This window comes from Diachasmimorpha longicaudata, chromosome 5 (genome assembly GCF_034640455.1).
Source record: "Diachasmimorpha longicaudata isolate KC_UGA_2023 chromosome 5, iyDiaLong2, whole genome shotgun sequence".
NCBI classification, from domain to species: Eukaryota; Metazoa; Arthropoda; class Insecta; order Hymenoptera; family Braconidae; genus Diachasmimorpha; species Diachasmimorpha longicaudata.
In genome coordinates, this window is record NC_087229.1 from 2700896 (window position 1) to 2728377 (window position 27482).

Here is a 27482-nt window from a genome sequence, read left to right on the forward strand (position 1 = left end):
GCAGTCTCCCCGCCACAGTCGTGAATCGGCCAGCGTGACGACAACACTGCTGCGATCGCGCGCGCAGTCGAGCCCGCACAACACCGAGTCACGGTACAGTCTCTTCATTGGCAAAGAAATAAAAAAAAAAAATCTAAAAACAAGTCAAGTGAGTCACAGTCCATGCCGATTACTCTCATGTATCGGCACACCTCATAGATCGTCGAGTTATCCCAGTTTTGTTCAGTGTCAGTGCGTCGAAAAAAACTCAATCCAAATATCGTGTGTTTGTCAACAACAGTTTATGACAAAAAATTGTTAGTTGGATTCTTGTTTTGGTCAACGAGTTTTGAGACAATGGCGTGTTTATGTGGGCGTCCAACAGCCGTTGCGATCATCGTGCTGGTAAACCTAGGTGAGTGATGGCGTCGACCATGAGAAAATACTATCTCTCTTGCTGCCCCACCATTTATTTTTCTCTCATTACATTCCTTATCCGTGCGTACAACCGGATTCCTTGAAGATCGATAACGATGGATCGCGTTAGCGTCATTGTGCCTTGAGTGAGTGCAGTTACAAACATTTGAAAATTAACGAATGAGACAAAGGGCATGAGAAACGCCAATTAAACATCACGACAAATATTCGGTGGTGATGTTTCATGGCTAACGAGGCATATTATTGGACGGATTAATATTTTTTTCTTCTGCCGTTGGGGCAAAATACCTTTGGAAATATAATGAAAAATAATAGTCTTATGCGATTTACGGTACATAGGGGGAGGGAGATGTATCTCATTCCTTCGTACGTGCGGAGATTTGAAACGGACGGTTTCGCGCGTCGAGAAAGTTCGTTGGCCGTGGCGCCGGTTTGAATTTAACCGTCGGTTCTCGACATTCTCTTTCGCGGTGGGTATCACCTTCAAACCTGTATAAAAATCCCCCGCGGGCGAAAATGTGGGACTAGTTTGTGTGGTTCTGTGTGCGAGATTAGATTTTTTTATCCCGATTTTGTTTTTAGTTTTTTTTTTTTGAATAACAGGATGATTGTGGAGGTATGGACGGAGTTATTTATGCACCTGACAGCGCGTGGGAAAGTGATTCGATTACGCGGGTTAAAACGTGCGGAAGGAAGTCGTATTCCCCTTGTCCCACGGGAACTTGGGAATGTAGCAAACATGCATGTAGAGAAAAAAAAAATTAAGGACTGTTGAATGAATCAGGGGATTGTGGACTTTTGGTGGAATTTGCGGTTGGAAATATCTTTAAACAAGTGGGTTTGGGGGAAAGGTGCTGAAGAGGTTTTTTTGAGAACACTGTGAACTGAAAAAGGATCTTGGATATTTTTATGGGCTGTTGATTGCTTTCGGGATATTTTCAAAATTATAGGGGGGTAATTGAGGAAAAAGCCAAGAGCAACGGTTTCATTATATTTATATTATGAGCGGATAGTGCATTTGATAAATTCTAGTTTATTAATTATCTCCCGAAATAGTGAGGAGGAATTGAATAGAACATTGGTATCTCTAGAGATTTTTTTTGGTTTAATAAATGAGAGAGGACTTGGAAAATTCTTATGAATTTAAAAGTTGAAAAACGAGGCAATAAAAATTGTTGTTAGATCACTGCACAGCTTTACTGAAATACGTGGGGAAAAATGAATTTTGTGAGAAATTTCAGAAGACAGAAAAACCTCTGACAGTTTCCTTCAACCCTATTAGTTCCGAAGATAAAAAACTAATTCATAAAAAAAATGTTTCCTTCAACTCCTCACAGCTAGGAAATTTCTCTAATACAAAAATACAGAAAGGTCATAAAAAAATATCTTTTAACACCTGTACAAATTGATGGCGTAATAAAATGCACCTGCTCAAAAGGCACCCGAGCACCTCATTCTCTTGTGGACTCAGGGTCAACAATGTACTTTTGAAGGAGGCGAGGTCCTTTTCATGCTTGATGTTCCCATCATCGTCTCCCTTCCTGAAAAAAAAAACCCTGAGAAAAGTCAAAAGTGCATACCTGAAGTGAACAAGAGGCACTCATCATCTCGCCCATGATCTTCTCCCTGTTTATTCTAGACTCCAAGGTCTTTACTAAGAGTTTAAATGAAGAAATCTCGAGGTCGCAGTACTATTTGTCTTTTACGGAGTACCATTTTCGTGACATCAGGTGGTAAATTGCTCGGCATAAATTTCCACCTCGAATTATCCCTCCTTGACCCATGGGTAAAACTATACAGGTTATAAATAAGCACTGTCGTACCTGGGTGAAACAAGAATATGAATCATTATCTGCACGTCAGGGAATATGAGAAAAAATGCTGGAATATTTATGGAAAAAGCCGCAATAGAGAAAAAATAAAATAAATTCTGGAGAATATTTGCGAGTCAGTTTCCATTTCGTCTGGAATATTCGGGGAGATATGAAATTGAAAGCCATTCCATAAATCGAAAATTTATGGTATTTCCTCTCTGCATTCTGGTGGATCTTGAATGAACGGTAGAATATGTTTGACAGAATTTTACGGGTTATTTTAATAGATTTTTTTCAGTGGAAAAGGCTTTATTCGTTCAATATTCCATTTTCTTCAGAATAATAAATTCAAAGTATGAGAAATTATTGTAACGGAATTTCAATGTTAAATTCTGACACGGAGAGAAAAATTCTTTAGAAATTTCGTGCCTGTTCTGTAATCTGCTTGTCAAAACAATATTCGGTCAAAATTACGGAATTGTTTCGTAATTGATTACTATCTTGACTGACTGGCACATAATGTTTAAAGATTTTTTCTCTCCGTGCAGTTTTCAGTGGAGTCATCGGCCCCAAAAATATTCAGCTGTTTATGAAATTTAATTTTTTTTTCTAACAGTACAACTGGATTCATTCCGTAACAGTAATCGAATTCTTCTGCCGGTGCTTCTAACCATCGTCTTAAATCGTAAATTTTCCACGACCCAACGAGTTTAATTACTCGCGTAACCTTTCAAAATTTAATTCCAAGATTTTTCATCGTCTTGAAAAACTGAAAAAGAAACGATTCCAATTTCTCTGCGTTGCATCTGGTAAATACATAACCCGTATGTCCGCGTCATCTGCTGCCCGAGGCATCCTGAGGACTCCCTACTCAGTCCAACGAACCTTAAGACAGTGGTCTCTGTACCCATGCAATAACACAACTTCAACGAGTGAAGTGTATCTCAACCCCGTAATCACGTAAAACGTTTTTCGTTTTTCCGCGTCGTTTGCTCGCCAACTTTAAAACACTTCTCAAATGCACCGCCATCTCTCGTTAAGTCTTTTCCTCTGTACTGACACAGCTTTTTCTGTACCGGACAAATTCCAGGGTATTCCAGTATTTAAGATTGCTAGTATTTTTGTTTTACTCACGTGAAATGGCATGAATTCAAACGGATTTGGGGATTGTTGGATTTTCCATGAGGTTTTGGCTTTTTTTTTTTCTAATGCACTTAGGAATTTACGGCTGTTCAGTGAGTCTGGCTGCACTTGAGCCTGATTTATAAATAGGTACGAAAAGCTGGCAAGACCATACGGAAAACATCGATTTTGGCATATCACAGCGGAATTAGAAAATTCTTCCCTAATCGCTTGGTCTAATTACTGCATTAATTAGGTCGTGAGGATGTGGTGATGACAGTTTTTCAAATCTGATACTTTTGTAACCCCTAAAGGAGTTTTGAAAGAGTAGACTACTTCTTTTTTATGAATTATTTATCAGCTTAACGAATTAAAAAAATACAAATAAAAAAAGGCTGAAGAGTATTTTGAAAAAATAAGGAAAAAATCTCTCATTTTGTTGTAATGAACAAAGTCAACTAAAGTGGAGTTTTTCCATGTGACCTTGGCAGCTTTTAGTACCTTGTATAAATTCAAACACGAGCAGCAGGTACTGTTGCATAAAACAGTTTTACTTTCGGTGAAGACTTGCATATCCCTGATTGCTGAGGATTCCCAAGGGGATCTTCTCGGGATGTATCGATTACTACAATACGACTACCCGATAACTATCCAATTACATTTAAACTGGTGCCTTTGAAATATTTATGAGATCATTTCCTTTATCCTGTTTATTTATTTGGAGTTTATTTCCTTTAGGTATCGGTTACCTTCCAATTATTGTTTTATGGGGGAGTTTCTTTGGCGCTTTTCGGGGGGTGAGATATCTTGATGGAGATTATCTGAGGGTGATGAGGGGAGGGGCGGGTCAACACATTAATTTATTTATTTAATCATTGTTTATGCCGTTATTTTGAGCAATAAATTAAGGAAGAAAGGGAATTTATAAGGCTATTGTTTAGTCGTTGAAATAAATCTGAGAGTCCAGGCTGTAAGCAATACGAGCATTGATATCTCCACATGTTTCGTATATGGAAGAATACTCTTTAATGACGTTCCACATACAGAATCTTCTCTTGATTTTTCCCATACAATTTAATTGACGAATTTAATTATGGAAAATGTTTGAATCCCTAATTTTACTCATAGCAGACACAACAACATTGTTAGATGTGTTTTATAAACACTCGTTCATTCGTTTTTCATCGCGACTTTATTATTTCTCTTTTTGGTTGTTTTTCATTCTGAGAATTTTCTCCTCTGTCTCATGTTAAAAATCCATCTTCACCAAATGGTAATTTAAAGTTTAATGTTTGTTTAATACCTCGACTGGTGATTCAGACTTTCAACGCGGGAGTTAACGCCTTAGGAGGAACACCGAAACGGATGCGAAGCGTGTGCCTCAAATGTGTTCTTTATTTCATTTTTTTTTTCAAGTGAAAAATTTCTTTGACGCCTTTCAAGATTCCTCAATGACCCACTTGGCAGTTTCCAGAGCTAAACAAAAATCTTGAATACGTGAAATGTGGTGTACAGTTGTAGTTATTGTGCTCGTAGGGTACTTGGAATGGAAGATATATAGAAGATTTTACTACTTATTTGAAAAAAAAAAAAAGGAAATGGAAGAATGCGACACGGAGATTCTAAGGTGGAGACACACGTGTAATATTAGCCGACTCAGCACTCTGCGTCATTATCTTTCAAGTTTTTTTTTTTTCTGTGAAAAAGTGTGCGTTAGTCCTGCGAAATAGAGAGACGACGGGTCTTTTATTCGTAAAGAGCTTTTATTGTGAGTGGCGGTGCAACGGTGGAACTGAGGAGTCACTTTACATGCCCCATGGCGAACCTGAGGAGACCAATCTCTGGACGGGATGATGATAAAGAACATTCGAGAGGGAATATTGGTGAATGTGGCCGGCTCAGTTGGAAGGAATTGATAGAGGGTCACTTGAGGGGAGGGACATAAAACGGAAGTTTCCGGATTTTTTTTTTACAGAAAATTAATTTGCTTTAGATCGATTTCACTGGGACATGAATAAATAGGATGGGTGAATTTGCGGTTGTTATGGATATTGGTGGAAGCAAGAGGTTCGAAGATATACGAGTTTTTTGCTTCTCAGTGAAATAAAGTGGATGAAATTTTTTTTGAGACCACGTGATATTTAAAGGAAATGTTCTTTTTAATGAATTTATTTTCGACGAATGGTCTTTCAACCAAACGTCTCCTACTCATTACTTTCTGCAAAATTTCTATGCGCGAAAAAACCTGATACATTTTCATAGGAATCCATTAGTTGCAAAGATGTAATAATTTGTATGAAATCATAACGTCCGATAGTTCCTCAAATTTCTTTCGGAATTCTAATATTTACTCCAATTTCACCACATAGAAGTAGCTGAATGAATAGGCATTGGGGGAAATAACAAAGGGCCACTCTCTCTCTTATAGCTCAACTACAGTAAAATCCATTTCCAAAGAGAAAAATAAAGAGGACATTAAGAGAAAAAAAACACCCCTACCCCCAACTTCATCTCCATTTTCATTTTTTCCACTTTTACTACAAAATTTTACGATCCTTTTACGACCAGGAGTGAAAAAAAAACATTCTCCAAGTTGGATGTGACATTCATAAATCTACGTACCATGAGAGAAAGCAAAATCAATGGCAAAAATATTACCTAATAATACATAATGTACTTCGTGGAGTAATAACACCTTGGAAAAAAAAAAGTTTGATAATAAGAGGGTTAACTGCTAACTACAACGGATACAGTGTTATGGAGGATACGTTGTACACAACGTTTGGGTTAAACGATGTAGCGAGAGCCCTGATGGTGGCGCCGTTTAATGAGCCATGACTGCCAGCTTTTTTTTTAAAGGCATTAAACGTAATATTTTTTTTGCATTATACTTTTTGCCGTTGGTTCGATTTATAACTCTCAAAGAGATGATAAAAATGCTATGCGGAAGAATGGAGAACGGAGGAAGGGGAATATACCTTCATATCTCCTCCGTCAAACCCTTTCAAAATAATAAAAAAAAAATGAAAATTTCCTTTGTTGGAGATTTCAGTGAGTTAATCCGTTATTAATTTGTGCAGTAGATTGATGGTGGATCCATTCGCTTTTCTTTTTCTTTTTCTATTTACAGCTGAATTCTCCTGCGATTGTTTTCCTCTTTGGCTTCCGGAGACAATTAATTTTCTGTCAACGATAATTCATTGTATCGGGGAGTGAAAAAAAAAATTCATTAGTTGGAGTAATCTTTCGCCTTTGACCTCAACCTGAGCTTTTGTTATCTACTGACTAGAGGACAGTTTCCGTCTGTCCTTCGAGGACAGTACGAGGTGAATGACACGAATAGGGGTTTTTGTTACCAGGTATAGGGCCCCCGGATGTCAACTTCACGCGGTTTTTCAATGTTTCAAAATCACAATGACCGTTCCGGTGAAGTTTCGCTCGGTTAGTTTTCGTTTTGGCGCACGTTCGTGCTGGAGAGAATGAGAGAGAAAGATGTATTTTTTTTTTAACATGAGTGCTACTGGCTCTTTAGAGGTAAAGGCAAGTCAGTCAGTCGTAACTTTTACATTCCTCCCTTCGTGACTCCGGCGAGGAGACCACCGAGAGGAGATCCTTTGTCCTGGAGGTGAACCGAACCACGAATTTATGGGTCTAGGGTGTAAAGGGACGGGAAAAAATGAAATGTGAACCCGCAGCGTTATTTTATAGTGGCATTTTTTTATTGACTGTGAAATTGTTTCTTTATTTTTTCTATTTTTTTTTCCTTTTGCCTAAGAAAAAAATTATTAATGCGATAAATTCCTTTGCTTCGGGGGGGGGGGAGTTTATTTTAATGATATTTCAATTTTTTAATTTATTAGTATGTTCTCTTATTGTTGGAAATTTGATTCTATATCCGGGATGAATTTACGTGACTAAAAAACTACGTGAAAAATATACAATTTTTTACGTTGAAAAAGTGTTTACTTTAATGGTAATCCATGAAAACCCCTTTTCAAAGCATATAATACATATCTGTGCCGTTATCTTATCAAAGAGAGTTCTCTTATCAAGAGACACTCACATCTGCGCTTAAAATCTCCCCAATCACTCGCCAAATATCGCTCACACCTTTAGTGCGCCCCCATACAATGCCGGAAACACGAGTTGGATTATGTTACTCCCCACCTCCGAATCACCTACTCCGACATTTACGTTTAAACATGAAACCATGGATTAGCTGTTTGCTTTCACGATGCTTTTCACTGCATCGGCACCCGCTACATCGATATATTTCGCAAGGTGGGCGTGAATGCGCATAAACATCTGTCAGCAATAGCGTGAATGTGTGCCGTTTTCAGCGACGTCTCCTGTCTCGAATACATTTCTCTTCCTGTGGGATCTAGTATTTGATAGTGTGATGTGCGTGTTTCAACCGGAGGCTTAGTAGAGTAGAAACGGAACCGGAGATCCAATATTATGTGATCTATATAGTAATCGCGACGTTTTACCGTGGATATTACGTGTAAGGGCCATTGACCCACAGAATATATTATTCAAGTGCAAAAATAAATTTTCACTCTCGATCCATTTATTCATTATCTAATGCAATATACATATATATGTAAATGGACATACGTGACTGTAAAATTTAAAAACAATTTTTTTATCGTCTGGCATGTGGTTGATTTTGAGAATTTTTTTGTCTACAATTTTTTCTAGAAAATCCAGCAAAAATCGCTCTTTAATTTCTAATGGTGTAATCGTTTTCAATTCTTTGTTCAATATTTACAAAAATAGAGGAATATGTCATTTTCTAAAACTTGACTTCCCCCTCAAATAAAACGGAAAAGAAAACGCTAAAAAATTTATGTAGTGGTTATCGATTTTATGAAGACTCGTACATTTCGTTTACATTTATGGTATCCAGTGAATTATTCATTATATCAGATGATTCATATTTATTCGTTTGAGCATTTTCCGCGTCTTTACTATTTTTCCCTCATTCATTCGTTTCTCGAGTCGCCAATTATTTTTTGTAAAAATTTCAAAAAAATTTATCTCGACCTCATTTTTTCAATTCTCCATTTCCTCTTGTGTGCATGTCACCTACCACGTCATTACCAACACGTTGTTTTACACCACCTCCGTGCTAATGACGTCATGTAATTCCGTTGGCAGCGGTTCTATCTATATATATATTTTTTTTTTTATTTTCATCTCATGTCTCTGGAAACATTGCTCTTGAAGAAGTGAATTGAAACTCCGCCCACCCACTGTGGCACAAGTTCGCTGCAACATCCATATCGCCCTTTCTCTCTTTCTCTGGTCTGAAGAACTCAAGTCTGGGGGCATCCCGACCACTTGAATTACTAAAATAACACCCGCTTGTTTCTCATCTTTAATTCTCCCTTTTTTTTTTACTGTACCATCTTACTCTTCAGCTACTTCTCCTTGTTTCTCCTCCAGCGATGTGGATTAATCGTGGAATTCTCGAGTACCACTGACACTCGAGGCAAAGACGAATCATTCACTTTGAATTTCTCTCCTTCATCTGTGCATCATTCATCCCAAATCCCGCTTTTGATGTATTGGATAAGCTCGTTACACTTACTATTTATTCATTATTACCCCTATTTATTCCAACCTCCAGTCGAGTGTCCTACAATTACACACGTGAATGGCAATGTAGTCATTGAAAAGTTTTCCAATGACACATGCAACCAAGAGGTAATGCATAAATAAATAAAAAAAAAAACAAGCAGGCATTCGATCTTGTCCTACAAAAGACACTGTTACAAAACAATATGAAAGAAACAATTGCAAGTGTCTTTGAAAATTTATATAAAATAATTTATGTAAAAACCAGAAAGGGTATATGGTCAATAAAATTGAATTGAATATGTAAAATAATTTATATAACATTTTTCAACAGATTATATAAGACTGAACAAATTTTTAAAATGCAAAAATAGGAATATCTCGGTCGGTACTCAGATGAATATTCCCGACAAAACAAGAAGTTCCTCCACTAGTTCATGAAATATTTGTAGATCTGTATATACACAAACATTTGAATATTGTAGGAATTGCCCAGGGGATTGTTCTCATCCACAATAACAACCTTTAATATTCTAAGAGGTAAAACCATGGCAAACTTCAACTTGTTATTTCTTTGCTATTCTTAATTGTTGTATAAATTTTCGAAAAAATTAATCACTTATAATTCAAATTGATCCCTTGGATTTGGACACACGTCTTCACGTTCTATAACACTCAGGAGCATTTGCTATTAAAATTAGAAAACCGCAAAATTGGTCAAATAGAAGGCTTTCATTCAGAAACAATAAGAAATATTGTTGAGAACACGTCAGCGGATGTCGAATGGATGGCAGAAGAAAATGAAAAAGGAATAAAGAATCGAAAGGGACAAAGAGAGGTCCCCTCTAAGATGGTCTTCACGATGGTTTTGTGGAAACCTGTTTCGGTTATTCGTATATGGTCGAGTCTGTTGTGCACCTGTATACGCAGGAGAAGAACCAAATGGACAAAGGGTTTCAACCGTGAGTCGTTTTTTGAGCGTTCACCGACATTTTTATGATTACAGAATGATGGGGAGTGATTAATCGCTCATATTGTATTGTTAAAAAAGATCAATTTTGCGGGTACCCGTAAAGAAATGACGCATTCGAATCAAATAGAAGTCTTTATTCTATTCAAATAAAGGATGTTAATGAATGAATATTTCTTAGGATCGCAGAGACAATTTATTATGGTAAAGAAAAGAACTATCATTTATTCATTTTATACGGTCAAACACGTAAACTGAAATTTAATTGAAAGATAAATCCTTTCTTACTAATTCTGTGAATAATACTATTCATTTGGTTCAGTGTTATTGCATAATATAGCGGGGCACGCCGAGAAAATAATTATTTTCAACTGTTGTTATTCGCAAAAAATGAGCGATAAATTTATAATATTATCTTTTATTACATGTTCCAAATGAGACTTCCTCGGAGAAGATCTTCGATACATCTCGATAATTCTCAGAACAAAATAAATTGTTCTATTCATTCTTCAACCGGAAATATTCCTGGTTATCCCACGAAATCACTTTCAACCTTCATCTCATCTAAACAAAAAAAAAAACAATCAGTATTTTAATCATTTTTTATTGTTAACCTTTACCTTGAAACGCCACTCGCCCGGCTGAGGCCCCACCCCTTCCGATATCGCCTCATTTTCTTTCTCCCGATGTACCGGGGGCACGATGAAAGTCAGGAGCAATAGAAACCCCCTGTGGTTCAGACTTGATCATTAAGCCGGGAGGTCAGGCGTATCTCTTCCTCCCTTCTCCACATACCGCTGGGTATCCTGAGTACTTCCGTTAGGTTCGTTTTCGCGCGAACTGGATTAGAACCGACGCCCAGACAGACCCCCCCTATATTCACCTCAACTCAGGTTGATTTAAGTTCGTGGGAACTGGTGAATGCTAGGCTCATTTCTTATTTTCCTTTTTCACTGTTTATTCCTTCGTACTAGCCACGTGCAAAGACCTTTCTCCTGATTTGCTCTTTAACGTTTGTCGAGAGCATGTCGAGGTAACGGTTAACAGTATTGCTAGGAATCACGGCTAATGGCAATGGAAATGCTCGGTTGATTGTTGTTAACAATCTTGTGATGTAAGCGTGAAATGAGATAGGGCGATGAGTTTTGGAGAATTCAATTCTTTCTGTAGAAACAGATTTTCATCTGGAGTAATGAAATGAAGTACTAAAAACGTTCGAATCTTAGCATCATAATTTGAGATAATGCAATGAAAATAAAAGATATGGAGGTTGTAAATTTTGTTGATTTTGGGAGATGGGAACTGATAATGACGAGATAAAATCCGTGGAATGTCTTTTACAAGGGGGAAAAAATTATATTAATGTTGTGACAAATTTTAATGAATTGAAATCACCGAAAATTGGAGGTAATGAAGCAGATAAAGATATTTATTGACAACTCCTCCCCCAACTACTCGATACTTGAATTAAATTACATATTGTGAAGCCAATTTTTTTCCAATTACCAAAACACAACACTAATTTCACTGGAACGCAAAATTTTATGTACCAGAAATAATTTCCCCAACATTTCTCACTGAAGTGATATTTCACGGTGACTAAACGTCACGGAAACTTCACGGAATTCCGCTTGCGTGAATAATCATGCTCACCAAACCGTTGACCATTGAAAAATCATTTATACCCAAATTAATTATTTATATTTTTTCAATGAATAATACATCATAGAAAACACATTAATCATTCAACGATGTAGTGAATTACTTAGCCAAATGCTGGGTTTTTTTTCAGTTGTAAACACTGATGGGCGGAAACATGAAAAAAACACTCCAGTTAGTCCATATCATGAATTACCATTTACTCCTATTCAAAACAATCACCTCCATATGGTTTGATTCTCCAAGTCATTAAGACTCCAACGACCCCAGTTATCCCATCCGAAAATAAATCAGCCATTCCATTCAAAAATCAACAAACCTCAATTCCATCGTCTAATTCTCCTCAATTACCATATCATCGCCAGTCAAATATTTGCAGCCTCTACCAGCAAATATCTCGTGCATTTCGATGACTCCGCTAAATATTGAACCACTTTTTCCTCCTCCCACCTTCACCTCCACACCCACAAGAACCATCGTCAACATTAGATCCCACTCAATTCTCTCTCGGTTATTCTTGTTTGCATTAATTACCCAGCCCGATGAATTTATTATCGCGATTTCACCCAAAATTTCCATATACCCTTTTCATAACCGTACGTCTCACTTTACCTCGTTTTACCTCATCCTCATCCTTCTGGACCCACCTCTATTGTTGAGTCCAAGTGTTAACGGACACGAAAATTATTGTGGTCTACCGCTGGACTAGCAACTAAACTGACAAACTCTGGATATTGCACACCTGCAAAATTTCTGTGGACATTGCAATGTCCATCGAAGGATTTGAATCGTTATGAACTAATTAAATATCAAATATTTTACTTGAAACGCCTTAAAATTTCAGTGACGTTGTTACTTGAAAATTTTCAAAAAATTTTTATGTTAAAAATAACGAAAATTGTGATCATTAAAGTGGCTATAATTTTTATATAAAATGATCTAATAGTATTTTTCTTAATGAATATAATGAAATTGTAATGTTCAATTATGAAAAACTTTCAGGTAATCCAAAGTTGAAACGTAAATTTATTTTATGCTCACGCATTCCTATTAATTTTCTGAAATTATCATTCCATAAAAACTTATGACGTAATAAGGATAAATTTTTTATCCTCTGATGCTTGAAATTAATCACGCAATGGTTTAGTAATTGGATTGTCGGGTACAATGACATAATGATATGTGTGAATAGATTTCTAAAACCATGATGAATGGATGAAATAGTAAATTACTAGTAAACTGGAAACAAGTGAAATTTTCCTCTGTTTTGGATGTATTTATCAGCGTGAGCGTTTCAACCAGTGCTCCCTCTTGTGTATTGAGGCTAAAATGCCCGCAGGTTTAAGCCGATTAATGATCAACCCACCGACCAATTCTCCAATTTACGAGCGATTCGCAATTATCGAATTTGTTTCTAGAGATGGTGGGTACTATATGCTGATGGGTTTGCGTATTCTCGGTGCATTTAGTTACGGTGAAATTGTGTTTTGTCGGTGATTTTAGGTGGATATCAACGGGGAATGGGGTTTGATCAGTCTGTGTGTACTGTTACGCGTCGTTGAAGGTGTACTCGATTCTCCCCATAGAGCTTTTTTAAATTCTCCCTCGTTCAATCAATCTGGGAAAATTTCGTTAGGTTTTCTCGGTGGGAGGGCGAAGGTGGGCTGATTTTTACGTCAACAAAGGATTTTTATGGTTTCGTTCCGTGAGCAGGGGAAATTGAATTGATTGATCGGGAAGGGGTGGGGAGGGGAGTTACGGAAATGGGGAGATTTAACTGAAAAACATAATGTGATGATGACTTTGGAGGTGAATAGTGGGTAAATGTTGGAAATAAGTCTGGAAATAAATGAAAAAATTTACTTGAATCAGATTGAAATCTCATTTCTGGTAGAAATTTATTTGAATATATATTATGCAAATATCATGACACGAAATATTTTTTTCGATTAAAATTCACGGAAGGTATTTGTAGAAGTATTTGCAAAAGAATAGGGAGGGGATTGGAATTTCAGAGTGGCACGCGACAGTTTCCGGTGGTGCATGTTCCATGGAGGGCAATGGAACAGAATTGATAGTGGCACTCGGGAATCGAAATGCCATGGATGCTCGAGTGGTCTGGAGAGGACAATTTTAAAGAAATGCATTTATGTTTATCCATTCTCTCAGCGCATCCTGTCCACCCTTCTCTCCACACGATTTTTTATTTTCCTTCATTTTGCATGTTGTTCTCTGAAAAGAATGAGGCTCATTCCATTGTCTATTTGTTCGGACGGGAATTAACATTTAATTACGAAAATATCTTTCTATTTCTTTACATGCAAAAAATATCTGTGGAATTGATCCTTCATGAAGAGAAATCGTTTAGATAAACGAAGTAGATGGGAAGAAATTTAATGCATAATGAAAAATTATGATGGGGTTAAGTTAAAATTTCTAGAGATTTCTGGGGATGACTCATATGAGGGTCATTTCGATATGAGAAAAATTCACGTGGTATTCGATAAATTTTCCGATATTCGCACTGGAATTTTTCTCTGGCCGTTACTCTGCGTTCAACTTTCCATAGGTACCGTATTTCGCAGGGGAATTTTCGAAGCTTTATTCATATTTAATATAATATAAATACTATGGAAAATATATTTAAAAATGCATCGTCGAAATCCATCGTCTCCAATCTCTCAGCATATTTTTTTTCCGTTTATTTTTCCATTCTTGTTTGGATTCCATCTTCTCCTCGAAAATCGTCTTTTCCGATTTTCCCTCTATTCCACCACCCGTTAAAATACCCGAAGGCCCCTTAATCGTGTATATACAGTAGGATGGGCTGGATGCGAAATGGGCGAATGGTAGGAAAATCCGTGAAAAATTGCCGGGAGTAGCTTGAGAGGCGTTATTCCGCTCGAGCGCGGGAAAATCCCGGTGTGACGATTTATATGCTCGATGGGAGAAGAGGGTTTTCTTGGAGAAAAGAAGATAAAAAAAAAAAGAAAGGTGAATAGATTGAGAGAAACAGAGGGGAATGATGATCGGTGGATCGATACGTTCCAATAACATTACCGTGAATGCCTACCGTTATAATGAGCTCCTAATCTACTTTCGATGGAGAGGCAAATTAACCGATACCAGGGGATCGATCTACTTAACATTATTAAATGATAGAATTGTTCTGAGTGAAAAATATAGGGGGAGAGGATATTGATGAAGACTAGCACTTATTTTCATTCACTCATCAAATCAGTTGCTGAACCGTAACACGACATAATAAATCATTTTTTTCGGTTTAAACTATTTATTTTATTTTCAATTTATGATGACAATAATTTCCATATGCAAATAGATAGTCCTAGTAAATTCATTAATCCACTCTTCGAAAATACAATGGCCATCAATCCCCCATTGCTCCACCAATCTACTAATCCCAACAAATAGAAATTCTTCATTGAGTAAAAGCCCATATGCGAATGGTCAATCAGCTTGTTGAATGCAATTAATCATGCACCTGATGCCCTCCAGTAATTCTTTCTCCCCTTCAAAGTAACAAAAGGAACCATATAGTCCTCCGTCTGTGGCGTATACCATCCGTTCATAATTAATGATGCTACGTAGAGACGTGGATCGATGGGGATGATTTATTTATAACTGGCCACAAATATTTGCCCGACGAAAGGGGTTTGCACCAAGAGCGTGGGAGGGTTTGACAGTCCGATGTAACTAAGGGTTGGTTGGGAGAAAAATGTAGGAGAAGGAAATGACAGTGGAAGTGGGACAGAATTATCCCAGAAAGTGACTCCAGGGTGACTTATCATAATTAATAGCCTTGGGGGGCTTCGAGGTCCACGTTAACCACCGCCAGTCATCCCTCCACAAACGACATTTTGCTGAATGGAACGTAATTCAGGTGGGTGGAAGAGGTGACAGGGTGAATAGGGCCTTAATTCGGAGAGCGAGTAATTTTCCAACCCCGAAAATCTTCCCGGTGAGTCTACCACATACTCCACTGAATGGTACATTCAACGTTGAAGACATGGAATTACATACGGGCGTTTGCCTTACACTGGGAACATTTAACTTCCGTTTGGGCACGTGTTTCTTCTTGTGGGAACACGTGTCTACCACCAGAGTTGATGGCAGATTGGATTTAATGAGTGCGGCGTCCATATGTGAAAAAAATCGAGAGTTAATGGGAGTGAGATTTTTTCAATGACGATGGTTTTGGGAAAATGCTGGGGGAACTTGTCATGAAAAAGCCCGGGGGATTTGTGCGGCTGTTGTTGTGGATACACTGTCAAAATACAATTTCGGTACCAGGATGTTAGCGATGAAATATAATAATCCGATACTGATCGATTTTTTGTATTTTTTTTTTATTGTGGAGTCATTGGAAGAGAGATTTTCTCAGATTTCCATATATTATGTGGACGAAAGTAAAAATTGTGTGTCACTAATGTTTGTGGACTATAAATGGGAAAAGTCATGTGACCCTAATCCAGACAGTGAAAACTCTGAATGACTTTAGGCGGTTTCTGGAGAGGTTTTTAAAGATTGAATTCGGAGCGTCTTAATAATTTCTACAATATAGATGATCGAATGAGGCTAATGATCTCGAACAATTGTTAAAATGTTAGATTTAATTGAATGATGGATTCAACTTCCACAATACATTTAACTCCCACCCATATGTGGCTTCTCTAAAGGGGTTGATTTTGATGGATCACCCGCAATTACAATTCCATCCGGGATGCGCTCACAAATTGCCTGAGATTTGTACCCGTTTTCTCATATTTTCCAGCATAAATTTTCCCACAGCCACTATTCCTGTGGAAATCATCTATTTTTATCTCTTGGACTTCGTGCCACACCTTTGCATCTCGAGCCACGAATTATGGATGTTTAGATTCAGGGAATAAATATATTGCTATGAATAATCGGAGAGGGAAAGTTTCTTTCGAAAGTTAATTATACTAGAGCCATCAGTCAGGGACTGAAGATTAGTCGTTCGGATAGTGTTTAGCGAAAGCGTGTGAATATCCAGGTGTTCAACTACTGGGCGTTGCCATTGATTTTATTCTAATGGTTGAGTTGAGTTACAAAATTCAACAAAACAAAGAAAATTTTTTTTGTGATCGGAAAGCGACAATTTACAGCGAAATTAGAAAATTAAAAAATCGATAGTTTATCACATTTCCAGGCGGAAGTAAAAAAATATTTTTAAACTTCGAAGCACTATTTGTCCGATCAAATCGCATAAATTAAATTTTTCCCTCTGTTGTGACATCATCGGGTGCACGGTAGCAGGCCTTCACACCCCCCTTTTTTTAGAATAAACCCTGAGAAACTGTAAAACGTGACACGCCATCGTGAAAATTCCCCCATCAATCAATTTGTGCGGCTTCTTTCAGACATCTCTCGCACGTTTTCATCCCCTTGTATGTCTTCCCTTTATTCCCAACGACAAAAGCTCTCACATGTAAATGTTAACCACACACTCGGTTGTTGACACATCTTACGTCACTGGTCCTACTGCATCCGAATAAGTCAGATGTGGAGTGTCGTCAAGAGGGCATTATGCAAACGATGAAAACTCGGGTTATAGGGTGGGTGAGAAACGAGGAAACGTTTCTCATCGTTTGGTTAAGTCGCCCACGGCCTTCAAAGTACTTCGTGTTGCTCTTAATGAGCAAATCAGAGGACTTGCTCATCTTTGCCCATCATCAACATCCTTCTCATCTCTCCTTTCAATTTATGGGCTTATTGCATGAAGAAATTGAGTCACTCTGGTTTAATAAAACACTTTAGCAAGTTATCTCATTTCATGTTTGACGTTTATTTTTACTTTTTTTTTATGATGACATTGTACTAATGTATGTGGTTTTTTTTATTCAGTTTCAGGTGAGTGTTGACTAATCTTTGATCAAGATGGTACGAGCTAGTTGGTATTCCGGCCGTGAGTAATTACCCATAAGTAATCACAATCACACTGAGAGAAAGATGACTTTAAGCAAATGTATCGGAAAAATAAACTTCTTCCGCAGAAGTCGCTATATAAATAATAATATTATTAAATTGAGCATTAATGAACTAAAATATTATCAAACTCTGAATCCTATCACCTGAACCACTTGTGCTGAATGAATAACGAATTACACTCTGCTTTCTGATTAAAGCTCGCGATTGGATGGGATTGAAGTAACTCAAGCATTTTATAAGTTACAAATGACGTCAAAGACAATTAAATTGAAAAAATCAAGACAATAACGTTTGTGTAAAAAGAAAGTTTCCCTCGGTGTACGTTTGAACTTCTTGATTTAAGGGTAAATGCTAGTTTAAGTATAGAAATATGCATTTATCTCGAAAGCGGGTGTTTCCAGGAAGAGAAAACCCCTAAATTTCTTCTCTTATTTCCCTAAACTCATTCATTATCAAGATTTATCCATGCTCAACAAGACGTTAAGAATAGACTCATCACGAAAGTACTGTTTCTTTTATACAAAGTACAAGAATTACGAGCTTCCAAGTAATGTCACCGGAAGACCCGGTAAATGTCCACCGTAAACTCACCGCAACGGTTTCCTCTCCCTCAAGGAAATTCTCCACCTAAAATGAATTTTCCCCTCAAAACGGTGTTTCAATATATCTCAACAATTGACAAACTAAAATCCTTCGTCATACCGAGTTTTTGACCCCTAACTTCCGGCTATTCATGCCATCCAAAGAGTTCTAGAAAATAGTCTCTTCTACTCCCATGTGGAATGATTATTCCCCTTTCAATTGAAACGTCAAAGATGTCTGCCCTCCCCATCACCACAAAAAGCTGATACTCCCGGGATTCCACTTAATACTCGATGATCATTAATCACACCGCAAGACTCGATTTTTCCAACCGGAGTTATTCACAACTACAGAATTTTTCCGAGTCCGCCTCTACAGACAGAAATAACTAGTTTTCTGATAACATTTTTATTCGAACTCACGATCATTAATTAATTAATATTAACCTAAGTCATAGTTGATTTTTAAATAGACAAGAATTTTCTAGACTGAGAAAATTACATTTGAAATTGGAAATGGAATATTCTAGCGAACAACAATTGCGAGCTTTTCGCAGTAACCCAAAAAAAGTGAAAAATCAGAGGCAATTTATGCAAATTACATCTGTAAAATCGTGTAATTTTCCAAGGTACTTTCCACGTCCCTTGGAATGGATATTGTTCCAAGAAAAAAAAGTTGACTCGAGATGAAGTCAACTTGTAAAAAAATGGGATTTGCCCACTTTTGTGATAAATTGTTGTGAGTTGATTTCAAGAACTGTATTATATGATCCAATTAAATATATTTAAAAAATACCTCGTTTATATTTAGGATAAAATTGAATCTATTTGAAATAAGGTGGAACATGTAGTGCCAGTTTGAGGGGAAAAATATCTCAATAAAAATAATTCTTCCTGTCAGTGTATTTCTGGAGTATTATCGGCTCACGCGGGGTCTTATCGATTAACGTTGACTTGTTCAGACCCCTGTAGCGCTACACTTCCCCAAAAACGTCTAAGTACTTCCGGCAGTGTTGTAGACTGCTTGTTACCAGGCCCAGAGGGTTGATTGCGATGGTAAAATTCCCTTCCTATCGTTTTACAAGAGAGGGCCAATGGTGCCGTGGCGATATGACTAGCGATATAATTCATTGGGGCGTGAAGTGGTGCGGATGATACGGAGAATGAAGCCCCCTACCGCAAAGACGATTAATAAGACGTGCCCACGGGGTGAGTTGAAGGGGGATGGGGGTGCTGGATCTTCTGGTCTTCGTCACGGGTGATATTTCAGATGGGTTACATTGGAGACTTTGAAAAAATGACGGTTGTCTGAGGAATTAGGAAAAGGGACAGTTTTTTATTAGTTGGGGGTAATGGAGGGTGAAGGTGGGGTCTTGGGCAATGGCTGGGATGTTTTTCCAGTGGACAGCACACTATCATGATGACTCCTGCGATGATTGTTGGAGAGATAAAGTTGGAATAACGGTTTTCTTATTTGGGCGTAGGGTGAAATTTGAAGCACGTAAATAACTGCATAGATCAGACAAAAAAAACGGAAATTTTTTCATTCTCCGTGAAATTAATGAACCTCAGGAGCCCTCAGTATCATGAATATCACGTTCTTTAGTGTCACGATGATTAGCTCATGTATTTTAATATTTATAACCCAATATTGACCTCATAAATAACATGAATATGCGAAGTTTCAATGCTTCACGAAGAAAGGGGTTAACGATCGGCTTTTGAGGGGCTATTTCTCACGCTATTATTCACTCACTGTCACGCGATCTCACGAATTTAGGTCACCTGCATAATCGAAACTGAATAGGTGTAAGTATAAAGAATGTAGAAAGGAGATGGCAATGATTAACACCTGATTGGATTAAAAAATATGTGCGGGGTAGTTACCGTGATGATTAATCCGAAGAAAAAATAGAGTCTTCCAGTTTAATCCTTCCCTACGGTTGTAAGTCGCAGGTATACACTTGGTGCGGCAACACTGTCTCCTGCACTGCTACTGACGATAAGTGATTCGAGTGCAGCGATGTTCTTATTTATGTGAAGGGAATAAATAATCACAATCACATAAATTGATGTTTCACAATAATTAAAAAGTCTTTAATTAAAAAACTATTATACTTGATGTATTTAACAAACGATTATAATTATGATATTGGAAGATCGAGATCAGGACTAAATGCTGTCTCGACTAATCTCTTCAGTTTCCGAATTTGAACTGACCTAAAACTAGAGTTCTTAATTTTAAGGGGGGAGCCTGCTTTAGAGGCTTCAAAAAATCGATTTTTTTTTTTTTGCGTAAATCACTTCCTAAACTATCCAAGAATATGTCTCCAAAATTTCAGAACAAAATTCGGATTATATCCGGAGATACAGACGAAATAGTGAGCAAGCGTTGAGCAGGTATACGAGCATCACGAAAACTTTGACACGCGATTTCTCGGATTTCCATTTTTATGATTTTTTCAAATTGTGGGGCAAGATGGGAAAAAAAGTAAACCTCCTATCGAAACGAATCAAAATGCGTTGTATTTGGAATTAAATTCTCTTTCGAGTGAACCGGACATATCTTAAGAAAGTTAATATTAATCTGGTTTTTAAACAACTTAAAGTAAATTTTTTTTTTCTTTAAATGCACTTTTTTTTCAATCTGCGAAAAATTGTTGAATTTTTCACTTTTTGTTGAATTTTAGTGGTTAACCTGAGAATTACACTATTGAAAATTGAAAATTTCTTTTGTTTTTTTGTTTCACATGAAAATTGCGACCTGCATATTGTCCGACACACAGAAATTGCACACTCGAGGCGCCTCCGTAAATTTCTTCAAACATGAAAAATATATAATGTATAATAATAGAAAAATTTGAGAAGACTCTTGAAATATATAACAATAAATCCTAAAAGTTTCATTTCAATCAGACATTTCTTTCCTTTCCAAAAAAATCCTTGAAAATATAGATTTTTTGAAGCCTCTAAAGCAGGCTCCCCCCTTAAGTTTTCACACCAAAAAGAGTGGGGGTGAAAATGTGTTTGTATAAAAACTATTGAAAGGATATGACAAACAATGGGGGGTTTTTGTAACAGACTCTAGACCTTTCTTAAGGGCATGAAAACAAGTGAAGAAAGAAGAGGCTGGCATGGTCTGGTAATTCTCAAATTCTATTTCATGTGAAATATTGTAACTAATTCTTTAACTTGCACATATGCTTCTTTCATTAATTTCAGTATTTTTGTTTATTTTTCCAAATATACGTGCCGGACCTAAACGTCAAAATTCGATATTGTCAAATTTATGATTTTTAACGGTTGCTTCCAAAATTCTAACATATTCAAGACCGAACAAAATAGAATCATTCCAACTGATAAAAATTGATTTTGAATGTCTTTGTATTATTGTTTTACACGGAAAAATTTATTTGAATATTTGGTATTTAGCGTAAAGTTTTCTTTAATGCTCGTCTGATTTCTTAAACTATTCCCTACCAAATTTGAACATCATCAATTCTTCTTAAATTCTTCATTATGTCACGTATCCGACAGCTTTATTATTACCAACGTAATTACCCCAATTCATTACTAATTACCCTACCTCACTCTTCAATACCCATCAAGAATGAGTCATTAATTATCGAGAGAAAAATTCCCTCGTAACGTAATACAAATCGATTTGCGCACAGTGCAATTAGCATGAAACAATACAAACCCAGAAATTCCTGGGATTCAAGTATTGCAATAACAATGCAAGATTACGGTATTGTGTATTGATTTCTCGACTGAGAAATGCGAGTACAGACGTTTGTGCTTGTCGACAAGGGGATCATATGGTGGGGTAACAAGGTAAGAAGAAACCGTTGATACTCTCGGGTCCCAAGCGATAAAATGCTCGTTGTACACGTACCTCTGGGTGGAAAATTGAGAGTATACTCTTTCTCTGTTTTGTCTGTGTACACTGAGTATCTGAAACACTGGCTTAACGACGCGTTATGACGCTGAAGATGAGTAAAAGTGGAATGGAGGAGGGAGATGTTTTCTGAAACTCTTTGAAGATGGAAATTTTTAACGCCCCGAGGTGTTTGTGCTTGTTGGCGAGAAGGATTTTCTCGGGTTCATGTTACTAGACTTTGTTCCGGTCTTAATACCACGACCTTAGCTATTCTCAGGGTATATTATCATGTCAAGTACATTCGGAGAAAAAGAAAGAATTTTATGGGTAATTCAAATTTACGGGGGGGGGGGGACGAGGGTTTTGGTGAATAACTCGACCAATTTTAGATTAAAATCACAATATGATAAACATTTTTAGGGAAATAACTGGAGAGATATGATGATAGGAATAATTCGGATAGAATGGCCCGTCATAATGAGCTTTTGAGCGAAAATGTCTAGAATTATGCAGTAAAATCACTTTTCAGTTCCTATCTTCAGTATCCTGTCTAATTATTAGATATACATCACTGGGAAATTTTTTTAATAATCGTAGAATAAAAAATCGTCTTTTTTATGGAATTGTAAAAGTTATAATGAGTTTTTTTGAATTTTTTGGTGGTATTACGTCTATAATTTATGATGCAAAGTTGATCACAATACAGTGGACTGCCATTATAGTGTAATCGGCCATTTTAACTGGCCAATTACTGGCCCATTAAACCAATACACCTGACCACAGAGCTCTTAAAAATTTATTGCCATCATTTTTCAACCATTGAGGGCCATCCGCAAAATTTTCATCTCTTGTTGCGAATATTGCAAATCCATTACAGTATTTACAAAAAAATCGATGCATTTTACATTCAGAACGTAAAAATTTTATTAAAAAATTGACGTTACAGTGAGCTTTCTCCTTGATCGCTTTTTCGCGAGGGTGGAGATTTCCTCCAGCCCCGACCACTCTGGACCCCCCCAAGTGTAAACACATCAATGTTTTCTTAGATGGCCTATTGTTTCGTTTTCCCAGGAGATTGTAAATAGAAGTCACTCCATAAATTTTCGTCAACCTGAGCGCTCAGTGGGGATAGGGAAATATCTTGGCATTGGTGGTGTCGGTTTCCCCTGCAGCACGATGTGTGCGATAGCAACAGAAATCTACTTTATTGACTTTTTAAGGAGGGGTCTGCTTGGCAGTATTCGATTTTTTTTTCTATTAAAAGTTATTTTGTCAGAAAACTGAATGAAAAAATCCGCACAATTCATTTTTCACGGCTAAAAATACGGGACCCTAATTTTCTTTAGTCGTCATCAACTCGCTCATAAAGTAGATAAAATATATAATATTTACCTATGTATTACGCACCATATACAATTGCCATGAGTCACTTTCTCCGAAGTGAAAAATCACTGAAATGATTCATAATGTTGTAAATAAACCGTAAACAAAAATGCTACTCGACTCCTTGGCTTATCGTCAATATGCGCGAGTCAAAATACAACATTAACCACTTACCCATTGAGCTCGGAATGAAAATAAAAAGAATAAATAAGAGAACTCAACACATATGACGTCATTAAGTTACGCAAGCTTTTCTACAAGTTTCTCTCGTGAGAACGGAATGTTCCGGGCTTCCCAAAGCCATTTCTATTTTTCTTTCTTTCATTTCCCGAAAAAGCTTCAACTCCAATCACCAAAGCACCTCTAACACTTCTCTCTCGCTCTCTCGATTTCTTTTTATTTTCCTTTCTTCTCATTTCGTCTAGATCGAGGGTAATTTGTCGCAGCAGGTGACAGACGACGAGAAATAAAAACGAGAAGGAAAGAGAATGAGAAATCTTGTGATCACGACCAAATTAGGGATGAAGCTGAGGGCAGAGGAGAAAAAACGAATGGAGAGGAATAAAGCGATTGTCCTTACGAGCGTCTTTGGATTTCAGTGGGGAATCTTGAGGAGATGTCTGGGGACATCTGTCGATGTGACGTTGGATGGAAACAAAAAGACGGGAGAAGAACAATTCAGGAAAGAGGGGTAACGAAGAAATGACGGTTGAGAATAATTTTATTAAATAGTTGGGGAAATTGTCAATGGAAAATACAGCACTGGGACTTTTTTCATTCTAATTGTTGGGAAGATAGAATTCCGTTAATAAAGAGTTCTTTATCGCAATCGGATAAAGAGCAAATTAGATAATCGTACTTTGTTTCACTGAAAATATCTCGGCGACAAACAACTCCAGGGGGTGTTTAAGGGTTTATATTGTAAGAAAGGAAGGAGATGCTTCATAGGAAATATTTTATTACGTAACAAAAAGGAAACAAGTCATTTTCAAAAAGTCATTTAAAAAATTCCTCGTTTGAGTGAACTATCTTTTCAGCCTGAGAGATCCTCATTCCAGAAATATGTAAAAATTGAGAATATTCATTTGATGATTGGAATAAAACCAAGGGAAAATCCAATCGTCATGTCCTCCAGGCTTTTTCGAAATAACAGTAATCTTCACTTCGTTAGGAGGGCCCTCCCAGCCCTACTCACGACCCCAGTTTATTTTTTCCCTCTCTTTTTTTTCTTTATTTCATCATTTCGCGTACCACTCTTCGACCAGTTGAATCTGTTCAAATTCCCCCACACATTCTCCCTCTCGATCCCTCTGTGTACGAATCCCCGGAGATTGTACTACCACTGCGTTCGAAATTATATCCTTTGAATCTACAATTACGTGAGACGTAAGGGTGAAGCGCAAAAAAAAAACGAAAAAATATACTGAGAGGGTAGAGGATGTGAGGAGTTACGCAAAATTCTGGACACGTTTTCCACCGACGCGCGGAAAGTTTGCCGGTGGAATACTAAAATCAACTGTTCGTCCAAAACAGGATCAATACTGACATATACGGGGCTTTCTTCTTTGGGGGTTGATGGGGCATTTTTTTTTCTCGTCTTTGAGGTTGTATGAGGAGGTGGCGGGTTGGGGTGAGGTTGAGGGTTACGGGTGTTCGAGTCTGTGTATAGTAGTTTGGTATTTTCAATGTATTCACATGCGTGAGGAGGAAATTTAAGCGGAACGAGGGGAAGGAAAATTATGAGGTGACTCTGGCTCATGTAACTCATACAGATGCAATAAGTGGAGAATATGAGGGAGGGATGAGTTAGTCCTCGTGAAGACACTTTCTCAAGAATCGATTCTTCCCCCAGAAAAAAAAAAATTCGATAGCCGTTGATAAAATCGAGATGATTTGCGAAAACAGGGAAAATTGAAAGCTGCGAAAAGCCAAATATAATTCAATTGTCAATCATATCGCCATCACAATCTTCCTCCTTGATTGATGCTACGACACGTTGCTTACACATCTTGAGTTTATCCTGTGAAAGAGATTTTTATCGCACATTTACCCTCTATGTATTGCCTGGGTACATGTACGACCGGCGTCAGCTTTTGTGCCATGTAAGAAAATCCAAGGGAAAAAAGTACTACATATATACAATATGTCAAAAGAACCAACATGCTTGAGAAACTCGTGGTTTTATTTTTAAAACCAACCTCGGGGCTATTGCAACACTGATACCCAGGGAAAAATATGCCATTGAGGAGGGAAGAGGATCGAAAAGAAAAAGACGATAGACCAGAATTACCATCTGTGCATACAGTGCGATTATAACGACCTCCGTACAACGTTTGTACACGTGTCACGCACTGCTTTGGATTTCTACTCGGTTTTTTTCTTTTGATGTTTTTAAAGCTCGATTAATTGCCCGGTTAATGTCGTCCCTAGGTCGGGAGATAGCTGATCATAAATCATTAAAAAAATTTGAAGAAAATTTCGCCAATTATAAAACAAGTGAAATATCTCATCGAATCGTGTCATAATGAATTAATAATAATTTTGAAAAAATACTAAATAGTCAAACTGTCGATTTCTCTGAAAACCCTGCATTACAAAATAAATGAAGACAATCAAGTAAAATCAATATTCACAAAAAAACATGGCCTCCAGAAACAAAAATACACCATTAAATAACTGGCCCCACAAATTGTTCGTTTTATGATTTGCCTACGATAAAAACTTCGATTCCCATAAAAAAAAATTTCTCATTCCAACCATTCCCATTTCGAAATGTTAAACTTTACAGCCCCATAAACCCGCGACGACCTCTCTCCCGCCGCGAATAAAACCCCAAAGCCCAAAACCTTTCAGTGTCACGAGAAACCTAGTCCGAAAACCTCTCAAATTTCCTCTTCCTTCCCTTTGGAAAAAAAAAATCGAACACACCAATTACAATTCACCGCGCGTCCCTCAAAATTTTCGACCCAGTGAATCAGAACAAAAAAAACCCCCAAGGCTAACCAGAGAAAAGAATCATCAAACGAGCTGTTAGATCAATCAGGAAATACGATACACCGACCCATTTCCCCGGAAGACACGTTTCTTTCCAATTCACCGTGCTTCTTCCTTGAAAAAGTGCACACGCAGTGTTCTACGTCTCGAAAACAAAAGACACTAGACAAACCCCCATAAACAAAAAAAAATAAAGGACTAAAACGCTGATCAACTACATAAAAAAAAAACGAGGAAAACTTGAACACCTCCTCCTCTCAGGTTTCCACTCCGATTCCCAAAACTCCATCGCTTCCCACATGAAACAATGGTTAAAGGGGGTAGGTGGGGGTGAAAAGGCGTTTCAAATTTCGCTGAATCAAAGGTGAAACGTGTAGGAGAAGAAGGAATAGACGGGGGATGAGTTGGATCATCCCTACGCGGTGAAGTGGCGGAAGAGGAGTTCAGCGGTTGTCCAACGGGAAGCCAAAAAGGGGTGATAGGCGAGCTAGCTCCCCCCAGGAGCTGGAGGAGGAAGGGAGAATCGATTCTCTCGACGACTCCCTTTAACCGAACACTGAGCAGGTACCTCATGCTCACTGTTATACCCTTTTTTTCCCCCCTACCTCTGGGATTTTTTTTTTTCTTTATTCCCTTGCCAATTCGCTCGAAGACCTCCCCATTGCCCTCTTCACTATCCACTTCCGTCCACCGGTGTCATTGTTGTTGGGAAAGACTGTCTGGAGTGCTTGGGCACGAGCATAGACAAAGGCTCTATATTACGTTTCCACTTCAGTGTATCTAGTAAGGCCCGGAGGCCTCCAAGTGGAGGCGATGAGAGTGTGTGTAGCCGCAAGAGCGCACACCGGTGTCTTTCTGAGATTCCAAGGGGGTGAATGTTGTGGCTGCCTTTTTCTGGCATTTCAAATTCTTTTAACGACAGTATGGAAAATGTGGTTTTGCAATTTTGTCCTATGTGAACCATAAATGACGAAGAGACCAGATAGAGATCTTATAATTTTATTTATAGCTCACTGAGTGGTAAACGGCGAATTACGCACGCTGACACGTGGGTTATTCGGTTTTTACGCACGTTGTCATTTAAATTCTGTATGAGACACACTTGCGGTATA

General features: G+C 37.6%; 1 protein-coding gene across 2 annotated transcripts in view; it reads left to right on the top strand.

Annotated features, from left to right (window-relative positions):
• Nucleotides 1-10: 10 nt before the first annotated feature.
• The window catches only part of LOC135162147 (fasciclin-2), a 70513-nt gene continuing 43041 nt past the window's right edge, over nt 11-27482 (top strand). Inside the window, exons 1-2 of one of the 2 annotated variants that reach the window (XM_064120320.1) lie at nt 11-394; nt 17449-17509. In XM_064120320.1, coding sequence (XP_063976390.1) covers nt 17482-17509 — 28 coding nt within the window. In that variant the 5' untranslated portion in view covers nt 11-394; nt 17449-17481. The remainder of the gene's footprint in view (nt 395-17448; nt 17510-27482) is intronic. The other variant, XM_064120318.1, reaches the window with a different exon arrangement.